The sequence below is a fragment of the Lampetra planeri genome, chromosome 9 (assembly GCF_965212315.1).
Source record: "Lampetra planeri chromosome 9, kcLamPlan1.2.h2, whole genome shotgun sequence".
Taxonomy (NCBI): Eukaryota; Metazoa; Chordata; class Hyperoartia; order Petromyzontiformes; family Petromyzontidae; genus Lampetra; species Lampetra planeri.
Genome location: NC_136115.1, coordinates 14,508,873 through 14,521,288, shown reverse-complemented (window position 1 = coordinate 14,521,288; position 12,416 = coordinate 14,508,873). Strand labels below are relative to the sequence as shown.

Sequence of the window (12,416 nt, the reverse complement as noted above, 5' to 3'; positions counted from 1 at the left end):
TAATGAAATTAAAATAACGTAAAGGAGAGAGTTGATGTGCGTATCTTTGATTCAATATTCTTAGTAAATCAATACGTTTGTCTGAGAGCAGCAGGAGGATCCACACACACCTTTCCCAGGGGAGCGACGCTTACATTCAATGAATCAAATGTATGCACATTTACTGCCCTAATGAGTTCTGCAGTGCACATAAAGAATGGTGGGGAAAAATCACCGCATGAATACATTAGCCAGCGATTACTATAAACTCGCGGCACGTAAATTCCTACAGAGCACGTAAAATATTGCCGTGCGATTAAAAGACGCAGCGCAAATGGTTTAAAAAGAGCCTCGGTAAATTTATATTCCGAGCATGTGTTCAAAATCTGTGTATAACGTACGGCGATAACAATGTGACCGGTTTTCTCCAAATCAGATTCACCCTCGTCCTGCCTGGTTCCTACCTGGCTCTCGCGCCGCAGGCACGAAGATGGATAATTTAAAGTATCAAGCATCACAGACCAGCCCAGATATAATGCCTTTCTATCTCAAACTGGTTTTGCCCACAGAGTATCCTATTTAGAAGCAAAAAAAACGCTCCTCAACCAAATAACAACCACTTTACACTTCGATGGAGAGATAGCAGTGAGGCACATTTTACTTCGCGAGGCAATTAATCTGTCCACTCGGGACTCATCTCTTTTTTGTTACATATATATCACTGTAGTCTGTGCTCCTTCAACTGAGGAAGAGAAAAAAAACGACACGAACTATCTCCTGAAGCCCTCTCGTGGCTAGCAGACCTCGACATTGCCATTTAGCCTCTGAACATATTGCCATACCCAAGAATAGAAAAGAATATATATATCAACGCACGAACCCACTGGCTGGTATGCAATTGGTCACATTAATTATGGAGCGCTTCCATTAACATGTTCCCCTATGTATGCAGGCGTAATGTCTGTGCCAGTTGTAACGATGTCATCCCCACCCCTTTCACGCTCAGTGCGTGAGAATCGGGACGCTAGTGGGCGGGGTGGGGGACAGCGCGCGCATGCCACCACCGCTCGTGAACTCCGGGGGGCCGCTGTGGCGACCACCCCCTCGACAAAAAGCCCCCCTGGCTCGTCACCAAACATGCACCCAGGATCAGCTGACAACGTCGTCGTATTTGTGCACGCACGGTGGGGGGGTTAAACGCTGGGTGCGATGCTTCGTCAGGTCTCCCTTGGCCTTTTTGGATTTGCCCAATTTTAATTCACATCTGTTGACCCTGGCAAACTTTGTTGTAGCCGTGCGTGCTGATGATTGTTGTGGACTACGAGGTATAGATTAAAATTGGGCGAATCCAAAAGGCTCAGCGGGTATGGCAACAGCATTACCCCCTGAAATCTGACACCTGTGCAGAAACTGTCAATGCTGCAGGAGCTATTGTGCTTATGAACAAAAATGTGGCGGTACACTTCATTACAGACACCTGAGCCAGTCTATTTTAGTGCCTCATCTATCTTTGGGCGATGCACAAAGCACAAAGGCAAATTTAGCTCTTCATGAGTCACGCACTATAAATATACATGAAGTGGACGAAAAAAAAAGGACTGGGAAATATGCGTTGTCAAAATGAATCATTACTACTATAATGTAACAACTATATACAATGTCTAATTGGTAATTATTATGATTATTAATTAGTAGTTGTATTACACGATACATTGAGCTTATAATGGGTGGCTAAATACATTTTGGACTCATGTCGCTGGAAGCAGATTGCAGGATATTGACGTTCTTGTCTTCCTTTCGTACGGCATGTAAGCAACAGTTTCTATCGATGTCATAGTTGAATGTTAAGGTCCTTCAACCAATTCCAAGGCGGCAGTAGATGCCGCATGTTAAATGTTGATATTTAAAATTGGGGAACGAAGGCACAGCCCCCGCAATTATCTCATTCACGTCACTGCTGGCAGAAGGGCCAACACTCGGGGGAGCCCTCGGGGCACCCACGAGACAAAGCATTTGGACTTCTCTTCGACGCTGGCCGGACATGTTGAGAGAGGGTGTGGAGTAGCCACACTTTACCCAACCGCATGCAACCCACTGATCGACGAACTGTGGCGCTATCCATTTGTACCGCATGATGGGCAAAGACGGTGGGGGGCATTTAACAATTTTGCTCCATTGTTTCAACTGCCGTGCCGAGAGGTAGAGCCGAGCAGGCAACCTTTGGGGCGCAAGTCCAGCGTGCTGACCATTACACCGTGGCAGCATCCCCCCTCATGTCAAATTCAATGCCAATACGATGCACACATTCAATTGGTCTCGCTGTACAGTATACACAAGGGGAGCTTTGCTGCATTGGGTGGCAACATCCATTATGACCGCAATGAGTTTGATTCCCTGCCACGGCTAACAGCGGTTTTGCGAGCAACATCTGATCCCGTCCTGCATCGCCCCACCCTCCACCAGCCCTAACTGAGCAGCATGGTGAGATATGGACAAACGAACCCCATGAACAACATGACATGGCAGGCCTTCATCCAGCAGTGGATCGTAGCGGGCTGTAATTCATAATTATTATTATGATTTGACAACGTGCCATATAGTCAGACCAGTATCGTGCAAATCCAGCAGCGATGAATGATTTTCAAATCTACCGAACAACAGGGCTTCTGTTGCCCAGAGCCATATGTGTTTCTGTGGCACTTTAAAGGAGTTCTGAGTGTGAATTGCAAATGAATGAGCACTTAATGTAACATAACAGTTGCATTAGCATGCTGTGTGTACAGGGCCTAAGAGAGGCTGATTAAAGCACTCAACACCTGGACTGTGTAAACATTGATTTAATGCAAATTTTGTCTGTAAATTGGACCCCTTTGCTAGGCCAACCAAACGACTCAAGAGACCAGAGGAAATTAAGAGCAACTTATGATCAAAGTGGATTACCAGAAGGACTTATTTTAAAAAAATGTTTTTTTTTTAAAAGAACTGCTCAAAATAAACAGTTAGCTTAGCAAACATTTAGATTTTATTTAATTGAGTCAAATAAAAAAAATTTCCGGCGGCGGCGGGGGGTGAAAGAGAGCAGAGTGTGAATCCCTCGCGTGAACCCACGATCAACATACTGAGAGAGAGGTGAGTGACAGTAGGTCGCAGTGAATTTAGAGAGTGTCATTTAAGAATAAAAACAACAACATACCAATGGGCTGAGAAAGGAACGTTTACAATCAGTGCATATTGCCCGAATTTGATACCGGGATCACAAACATGGACAATGCTAAAAAAATCCAAAATGGAAATGAAACAGAAACGTCAGCATATGCAGAAAGCACCAAGAGATTTGGTTTTTCAAAATACAATGAGATGGGAAGAGTAGCGCACGGATTAAAGCACACACCCAGGCGAGAAACCTCGCATTGTTTAAAAAAGCAAATGGCCTTTGGCAGCTCCTCAAGCTGGGTGACGAACAGTCGTCGCTTATTCCATGCCGGGTTGGGATACCACAGAGGTCCGTCCTCGGGCCCTTCATATTATCAACATACGTCTCTCAACTTCCATCAATATGCTGATGATACACAATTGTACACTGCAGTGAAGTCAAAGTTAGACGTGGAGAGCCTCGGTAACCTCGAAGATTGGTGCACGTGTGGTTTGCACGAAACAAAATGCTGCTTAATCCAAAAAATCGGAGGTTCTACCGGTTGGCACACACAAATTGTGAGAGGATCAGGTGTGGCTGTCACACACTCCAGGATCCAGTGGTCCCCTCGTCTAAAGAGCTTCGGCACCATACTTGACCAAAATGTGTCGTTTGATCACCACGTGGAGGTCCTGCAATGTTCATATCAGGGCTGTAGGACACATTTGACCACTATTGAGTCCTGACAGCCAACACGGTGGCATGTAGTAGCATAGTATTGACAAGGGTCGATAATTGCAACTCACTGGCTCTACGGGATGTCTGGCAAGAAGTTACAGCGTGTACAACACTCTTTGGCACGTGTCTTGATGGGTACTGCAAGATCTTACCATGTCCGTCCAGTGCTTGCTGAGCTACATTGGCTTCTTGTTGCCGGACGAATACGTTATGAGGTCGTGCTCATTGCACACCAAGTGCTTGTCACAAGTTAACCACAATACCTTGCTGAACTCGTCAAGGAGCATACACCAACATGTGGACTCCGGAAATCCTCACAGCGGCTTTTAGCGAGCAATCGAACAAGGACGCTCACTGCATCGCGTGCTTTCAGATGCGCTTCTGCGGCCATCTGGAATGGTCTTCCTTTCGATATTATGGAGCCACTGAAGCTATGCGATTTTAAATCCAGATTGAAAACTCATATCGTTCGAACTGCATTTTTGTGTTTAGATTGTTGTTCTTTCTCCGCACCTTAAATTAGCACGGTTGGCTATGTACTGTGCGAAAGAAGTTCAATGTAGAGTGAGGGAGAAAAAATATTTGATCCCCTGCTGATTTTGTACGTTTACCCACTGAAAAATAAATGATCAGTCTATAATTTTAATGGTAGGTTTATTTGAACAATGAGAGACAGAATAACAACAACAAAATCCAGAAAAACGCATGTCAAAATTGTTATAAATTGATTGGCATTTTAATGAGGGAAATAAGTATTTGAACCCCTCTCAATCGGAAAGATTTATGGCTCCCAGGTGCCTTTTATACAGGTAACGAGCTGAGATTAGGAGCACACTCTTAAAGGGAGTGCTCCTAATCTCAGCTTGTTACCGGTATAAAAGACACCTGTTCACAGAAGCAATCAATCAGATTCCAAACTCTCCACCATGGCCAAGACCAAAGAGCTCTCCAAGGATGTCAGGGACAAGATTGGAGACCTACACAAGGCTGGAATGGGCTACAAGACCATGGCCAAGCAGCTTGGTGAGAAGATGACAATAGTTGGTGCGATTATTCGCAAATGGAAGAAACACAAAAGAACTGTAAATCTCCCTCGACTTGGGGCTCCATGCAAGATCTCACCTCGTGGAGTTGCAATGATCATGAGAACGGTGAGGAATCAGCCCAGAACTACCCGGGGGGATCTTGTCAATGATCTCAAGGCAGCTGGGACCATAGTCACCAAGAAAACAGTTGGTAACACACTACGCCGTGAAGAACTGAAATCCTGCAGCACCCGCAAGGTCCCCCTGCTCAAGAAAGCACATATACAGCCCGTCTGAAGTTTGCCAATGAACATCTGAATGATTCAGAGGACAACTGGGTGAAAGTGTTGTGGTCAAATGAGACCAAAATGGAGCTCTTTGGCATCAACTCAACTCGCCGTGTTTGGAGGAGGAGGAATGCTGCCTATGACCCCAAGAACACCATCCCCACCGTCAAACATGGAGGTGGAAACATTATGTTTTGGGGGTGTTTTTCTGCTAAGGGGACAGGACAACTTCACCGCATCAAAGGGACGATGGACGGGGCCATGTACCGTCAAATCTTGGGTAAGAACCTCCTTCCCTCAGCCAGGGCATTGAAAATGGGTCGTGGATGGGTATTCCAGCATGACAATGACCCAAAACACACGGCCAAGGCAACAAAGGAGTGGCTCAAGAAGAAGCACATTAAGGTCCTGGAGTGGCCTAGCCAGTCTCTAGACCTTAATTCAATAGAAAATCTGTGGAGGGAGCTGAAGGTTCGAGTTGCCAAACGTCAGTCTCGAAACCTTAATGACTTGGAGAAGATCTGCAAAGAGGAGTGGGACAAAATTCCTCCTGAGATGTGTGCAAACCTGGTGGCCAACTACAAGAAACGTCTGACCTCTGTGATTGCCAACAAGGGTTTTGCCACCAAGTACTAAGTCATGTTTTGCAGAGGGGTCAAATACTTATTTCCCTCATTAAAATGCAAATAAATTTATAACATTTTTGACATGCGTTTTTCTGGATGTTGTTGTTGTTATTCTGTCTCTCACTGTTCAAATAAACCTATCATTAAAATTATAGACTGATCATTTATTTGTCAGTGGGCAAACGTACAAAATCAGCAGGGCATCAAATACTTTTTTCCCTCACTGTACATACATGACTAAAAGGGACGATTGCTGATGGGTGAGAACGGTGGGAGAATAGCAGCCAAAGTTAGAGTACACGCCTGAGATGATAACAACTGTGGGGTGATGATATCAGATCATGTGCAGCAGCGAGATGGATTTCGGCATTGCAAAACCATGGAGGATGGCATTGGCATGGGGAGGCTTCCATCCAGCAGTGGATAGATAACGGCCGATGAAATGTACCTCGTTTTAGCATTGAACTATATTTTAACCGATGATGCGTTTAAGAAAAAATATAAAATGTGAAACCACACCAGGCTCCTCTGTCCATATCAAGGATGATTAAGTGCCAGGGTGTACGACCCCCGCGGTGGCAATACTAACAGCACACAAGGGGTTAAAGGGCAATGGTGTCTTGTCTTGACACTGTCAGTGGCTAATTGGGCCACTCGCCTGAATAAATATAAAAGCGACAGGCCCAGTACATTACCCACCTGTCAGGCGATCTCTCAGATCAGAAGACTTGCAATGTGATTGCTATCTCGAAAGCGGTCCAGGTGCATGGGTGGGCTGTGTTGAAAGTCACTAATCGGGGTAATCTCTACCCGGGAGATCAAGCATACTGCTATGAAATCTGAATTTTGTTTGGCAAAAAAGGCAGTGTGTGGATTGGACATAGAGGTCACAAGAGTACACTCCCTATGCTTAACTGTTGTCAAATATAATATAATGGAACAAAACTTCATTGTATGCTTCTGCATACAAACTAAATGTATTGTTCGGTTAGCGTCCCAGACCAATATTGTTGAGCAATTTTTTTACGAAAACTCTGTACTTGTTGTGATGAGACCTCTCTAGATCTCATCAACAGCCAGGTTTTGTTAAACAAATGCTGCTGAATTGCCAGTAATTCATAGTCAAAGCACTCCATTTAAACTATGTGGCCTCGTTCAATGCATAAAAAAGCAGTATTGTAGGTACACAAACTCATTACGTGTTGCTGTGGAGTTACTGTTCTAATATTTTACAATTTATGAATCCATTTTCCCATTGTATAATAAAAATTTCACAAGTATAAAATTGTTTTTTAAAAACGCAGCAATTGTTCCAGTTTTCTTTCAAGCAGTAATTATTTATCATTAAAATGTCCACCAACAGGTAACGTATGAAAACATTTATAACATTGATTAAAAAAATGAAATAAATTTCTTCATGAGATATCTGCCTTACGCTTAACCAAATTTAAATATGAGCTTTGCCGATTAAATAAAACAACGATGCTAAGAATATACGCGCCACCCTAAGTGTTCTTCTGTAAAATTGATTTCATATCGGTGCCTTTTCCAACACAAACACGTGCGCACTCTGTTCGCGCGTGCACACACACTAGCACGCACCCTTTGCTCACATACTCACCAATAATGTGAACCGTATGGGCGGCATTAGATTCGGAAAGAGGCAGAATCCACAGGTGAACCCTGACCATTAATCTTCCGCAAATGTCAGCAGTCTGGGCCTTTTTGAAAATTTCTCTGAGCCAACAACCACCTGAATGACCTCTGCCAATTCCCAATCACCCTCGCAGAACTCTTCCAGCCACCCACCCACCCAGCGCTCCCATGGGCTCAGCATGGATCACTTGGTGGCATTGCACGTGAGAGAGAGAGTAAACGAGGCAGTTTATTAAATCTGTCAGTTCTCGCAAAGTTATTAAACGAGCGCCAGAGCTGAATCGCCAGGGGAATTGGTGTGTCCAGCTGCCCTTTATCGCAGCAGGAATTAGGGGAGGGTGGACCAGGAGGTTTACCATCAAAGCAAGGTTAGCTGCTGGAAAATAAATGTTAAAATATAAATATTTTAAAATATAAAAGGCTGAGGAAGGATATTAAAATCATAATGTCGGAATTGTGAGAGAGAAAAAAGAGTGTACACACATTTGTGTTTGCATGTGTGTGCGCGTGACATTAGGGGTTTCTTGCTGTGTGTATACAATTGTCATGGGCTTTTTGCGTTGATTAACTTCGATGAGCCCCCATAGTTTCATTGGAGTGCCCTTACCGATAACACCGAGTAAAACACAGCAGCATTCATTTAACAAGCCTGACCCGGCTGATGATACCCAGACAGGTCAAAATCAGTCAAGTAATTGCGTACTTAAACAAATGCTGCTGGATCAGCATCAATCTGGAAAATCAAAAGACAGATGGACTGATATACACGCTTATTTGTATGTGAATGTAAAGAATGGAGCTATGCAGAATAGTGTTCCAGTATTTGCTTTTACATTCTCCTAAAGTGTGTGTGGTGGGGGGGAAGGGTGCATTTATGTATGTATGTTGAACTTCTTTCACATCGTACATAGTCAACCTCGTTAACCATAGGTGCGGGCGGGCGGGCGGGGAGGCAACAAACTAAACACCAAAAGCAGTTTCTAAACAAAAAAATGTTCAATATAGGCGATTTAAAAGTGCATCGTCGCTCCTGTGGCTTCCTAATATCGGAACAGAGAGCATTCCAGACGGCCGCCGAAGCACAATTTGAATAGCGCACGATGCGTGTGGGATGTTGGGGGTGGAGGTGCATGTACATGTGGGGGGGGGGGAGTGGGGACCAGTCACCTTGGGCAAATAATCGTGGGAAACAAGGAGTAGGTGAAGTGGAAAACCGCGTGCATGCGAGGATGTGATCACGAGCATGCGCACGCAGGCAAGCGTGCACATGCGTGCATGGATGCACAAGAGTGCCGCGCGGTCTTCAGTGAAGCCGCTCACCCGTCGTCGATGTGTAAAAGGGCAAGGGAATTATTGCCGGTTGGAACTGTGGTGCATCGTGGCTTCTTGCAAAATTAATTTTGTTGTTGTTGTTGCAACGTAATGCGTGCGTTCTGCATGTGCACACACAGGCAGTGTTCCCCAGCTAAAGTTGTGAGTGGCAGACGGCAGTGCAGCGAAATCTATTGTTATACTGTATCATGCAGTCCCTGCCTTCACCAATTCCCATGGTGAAACATCGAATTGAATTCTTCATACGTTTGGTGTGAGCGCTTTGGTCCTTCACGGAGGCGCTGTGGCACAGATGAGTTATTGTTGCCTTCAGTATATTCGCAAGTGGAGGCCCATTGTTGCTATGCGGCTTTACGAAATTCGGTCATTTGTGAGTTATTTGCAAATGTGGCATATTTGTACCATGATGCGAGCACGCGTTGGCCTTCTCCTTTTTGTTTTGAATCATATCACCGCGAGAACTTTAGCCCCCACCCCTCCTGTGAAGCAGACATTTGCTTTGCAGCATTGGCCAGGTCGGCCGCTGGACTCGAACCGCAATCCTGGGCACGGTGCAGTACATTGAACGCGCTTCCGCTTGGCCATGTCAGCTCTCAACGCATGGCATCGTATCGTCAAACCCAAGTGTGGGGTCAAATAACCTCCAACAACAACAACCAGCCGTTCACCACTGAGTGGCGGTGACGTCGCCACGGCGCTTGTGCCAGGCTCGGTGCACCTCCACAAACCCACATGATGTGAGGCGACCCTCTTGCCCCCTAGGGTTGTGTGTGTCACATGTGGCTGTGTTCGTGCACGCCACACAACCACCAAAGACAAAGATCCCACCCGTGTAGCCTGTGACAGAATGTTGGTGCAAGTGCCGTAAGCGAGTAGCACCTATGAAGGTCGTTATGGCACACGAGGGGTCGTTGGTCAGCACCATGCCCGGCCGCCTTTGTCTCCCCAGTGGTGATGTTTACACACCGCACCAGGTACTCATGTGGGGCTGAGTCGACCTGGGGGGAGGCCCAAGGCCGGTTCAGACAATCGTCACCGGTGTTGGCCGTGAGCGTGAATCGAACTTGGGTCAGCGATGCACCTCCGCCTCCCCAATACACAACCACCAGTAAGTAAGTAGCAGCGTCACAAGCAGCAACCACGCGGACGACGTTACCGTAGGCCGAGTCGTAGAAGACGAGGAATCGCTGCCAGTGGAACTCGGTGACGGCGCGCAGGGCCACCTGCGTGGCGAGGGCCGGCGGCCGCAGCACCAGCGTGTAGCCGGGACCCGCGCGGGGCCGCTGGCAGTCGCTGTGAGGGGAGCCCCCAGCCCCGCGCTGCACGAACAGGTGCGGGATGTGCAGCGAGTCGGTGAGGGCGCGCAGAGCGCCCGCCTGGCTGCAACCCGTGCTGCTCACCAGCGCCAGGATCCCCTGGGCCATCAGCTCGCAAGCTGCACGCACGCAGGAGAAAGTGAATTGCAGCTGGGATGATCAGTGGATTAAGTCGATTATTCAATTAAACATTGTAATGGACAATCACTCGAGCCCCTTTTAAAAAAATTGGAGGCCTGCCCCACATCCTGCCACCAGAAGCCCGAAGACCACCCCGCCCCCCCCTCACGAGCCACGCACGGGGTGATAAAGCTGATGACTTCATTGATGTCGACACAGCCAACCTCCAACGCATCACCTCCCGTCCAGCGGCACACGTGGTTACAAAGGTGAAGCATTTCCTTTCCCTATATTTTATTGTCATCCAATTTCGTCGAGTATTAAAACCGATAATCGGTAGTAGAGTCATTTCACTCGTTAAGCACTTAGATAGCTTACGTTTTTTTTTTACGTTTAAACAAGTGAACAACTCAAGATACCATTAGAGTCTAATTTGCAAGAGTGACCTGGGTTCAATTCCAAAGTTAATGCCCTTGAACAAATCCTCTTTCTGAACATTGTCAGTAGTCACATCTTTATCGCAAATGCTAAATTCCCACAGTGATCGTTTCCCGCCAGGTGACACACTTTCTAGGTACTCTGCAGTTTGGCCACCTCTTATTTTCAGTGAGTTCAAAAGTCCTTCATGATGACAGATTTGCACTGAAAGTCCTTTGTGCATTGTTTGGTGTTTTGCTGTTCTTTTTCTGAACTGTTGGGTCACCGTTGTTGCTCCGGCATCGCATTCTTAGGACACCTTTTGCTATTATTATTGGATTCTCGTGGTACATGGACTCACTGCATATTAAACAAAGGAACTGGAATTGTGTGGCCCGGTCCCTTTCTGAAAGCCATCGTGGGTTCATCTGCCAGAAGCCGATGCGAGTTGTGTTGGCCACTCCGAGTCATTTTTTTTTCTTCGCAGAAAAGAACTTATCATTGATCGGGGCAGCACATCCCATAATGCACTGCGAGTACATCATCAATCACACGATTTGCACCGTACTTGCCGGCGCTGTTTGGCACACGCTCTCTGGTGTAAAACCCCCAGCATGCCGAGGTCATTTTTACAGCGATATTTGCTATTACGGGTGTGGCCTCACAGACAACAAAGGATCCACACAAATAAATACTAAGGCAACAATCCCGCTGTAAAAACCGACAAAGGCTGTGAGGGCAAGCGCTGCTAGTGAGTACCTATTACACACAAACACACACACATGCACACATATACACGCGCATACACATACGTAGAACTAAACATAAACATGCTAAAAATATATTCGAAATGTAGAGCTTAACTGCACGGACCGATCATGTACCTGTACAAGAGACACAACACGTGGAAAAATAAAGATGTAAATTACAAACGAGACGCCTCCTACCACTGCAAGGTAAAATCCAAGTTGATTTAATTGACTAACGCATCGCTGTTGGAGATATTAATAAATAAAGTCACACTCCGCCACCCACCCACCACCATCCCACCATATTGTTTGAGGTTTGTGAAGTAATGTTGCCTTTGCAATACTTCACGAAGTAATCCATCAAGGTCAGGAAAGCACAATCCATCTTGTCACCAGTTGTTCGTTCAGCATTGCAAAGCACCCACGCGATTTGCCATGTTAAATAAATTAAACACCGTTCGGGTTCTTCAGTTTCAGTGTGTAAAGTGCCGAGTGTCGCAGATAACAGTCAAAATCACTTAAACTGTAAACAGTGCATTTGTGAGTTAGGGCATGGGAAGCTAAACACGTCTGAAGTTGGACGGTTATCAAATGCATCACATGGTGTCTCAACATTAGTATGCAACATTATAAAAAATCGCTGCATCCCACTTGCAAAATATTCAGGATGAAGTATATCGGTAGTCTACGCGTAATAGATCGGAAACGTTTTTTTCTTATTAACGACTTCTTGCGCTCATCGCTATTCTATGCAGATGGAATATATATACACAGCTCGGCTGATCCAGCTGTAAAAAAAAGAGTATGGGGCTTGGCAATCCCACAAATCGCACCTGAGCTCGCAAGAGGCCGTTTGGCCAGGTGATATTTCATGTTGCAATGGTTCAAAAGAGACATCGTGATCAACTTTGACCTATGGCTTTCGATATTTTTATTTACTTCTCAGCATGAAAAGCAATCAAAGGAGATAGGTTTGGATTAGAAATTTGTGGGGTTTTATTTCCACCATTGCTCTTTTTCCAGCTAAAATTTGTAAAA

General features: G+C 45.8%; 1 protein-coding gene across 1 annotated transcript in view; it reads right to left on the bottom strand.

The window, feature by feature from the left end:
• The window catches only part of LOC144720775 (glutamate receptor ionotropic, delta-1-like), a 97,971-nt gene extending 87,764 nt beyond the window's left edge, over positions 1 to 10,207 (bottom strand). Inside the window, exon 1 of the mRNA XM_078597801.1 lies at positions 9,933 to 10,207. Within this exon, the coding sequence (XP_078453927.1) occupies positions 9,933 to 10,200 (268 nt within the window). The 5' untranslated portion in view covers positions 10,201 to 10,207. The remainder of the gene's footprint in view (positions 1 to 9,932) is intronic.
• Positions 10,208 to 12,416: the final 2,209 nt, after the last annotated feature.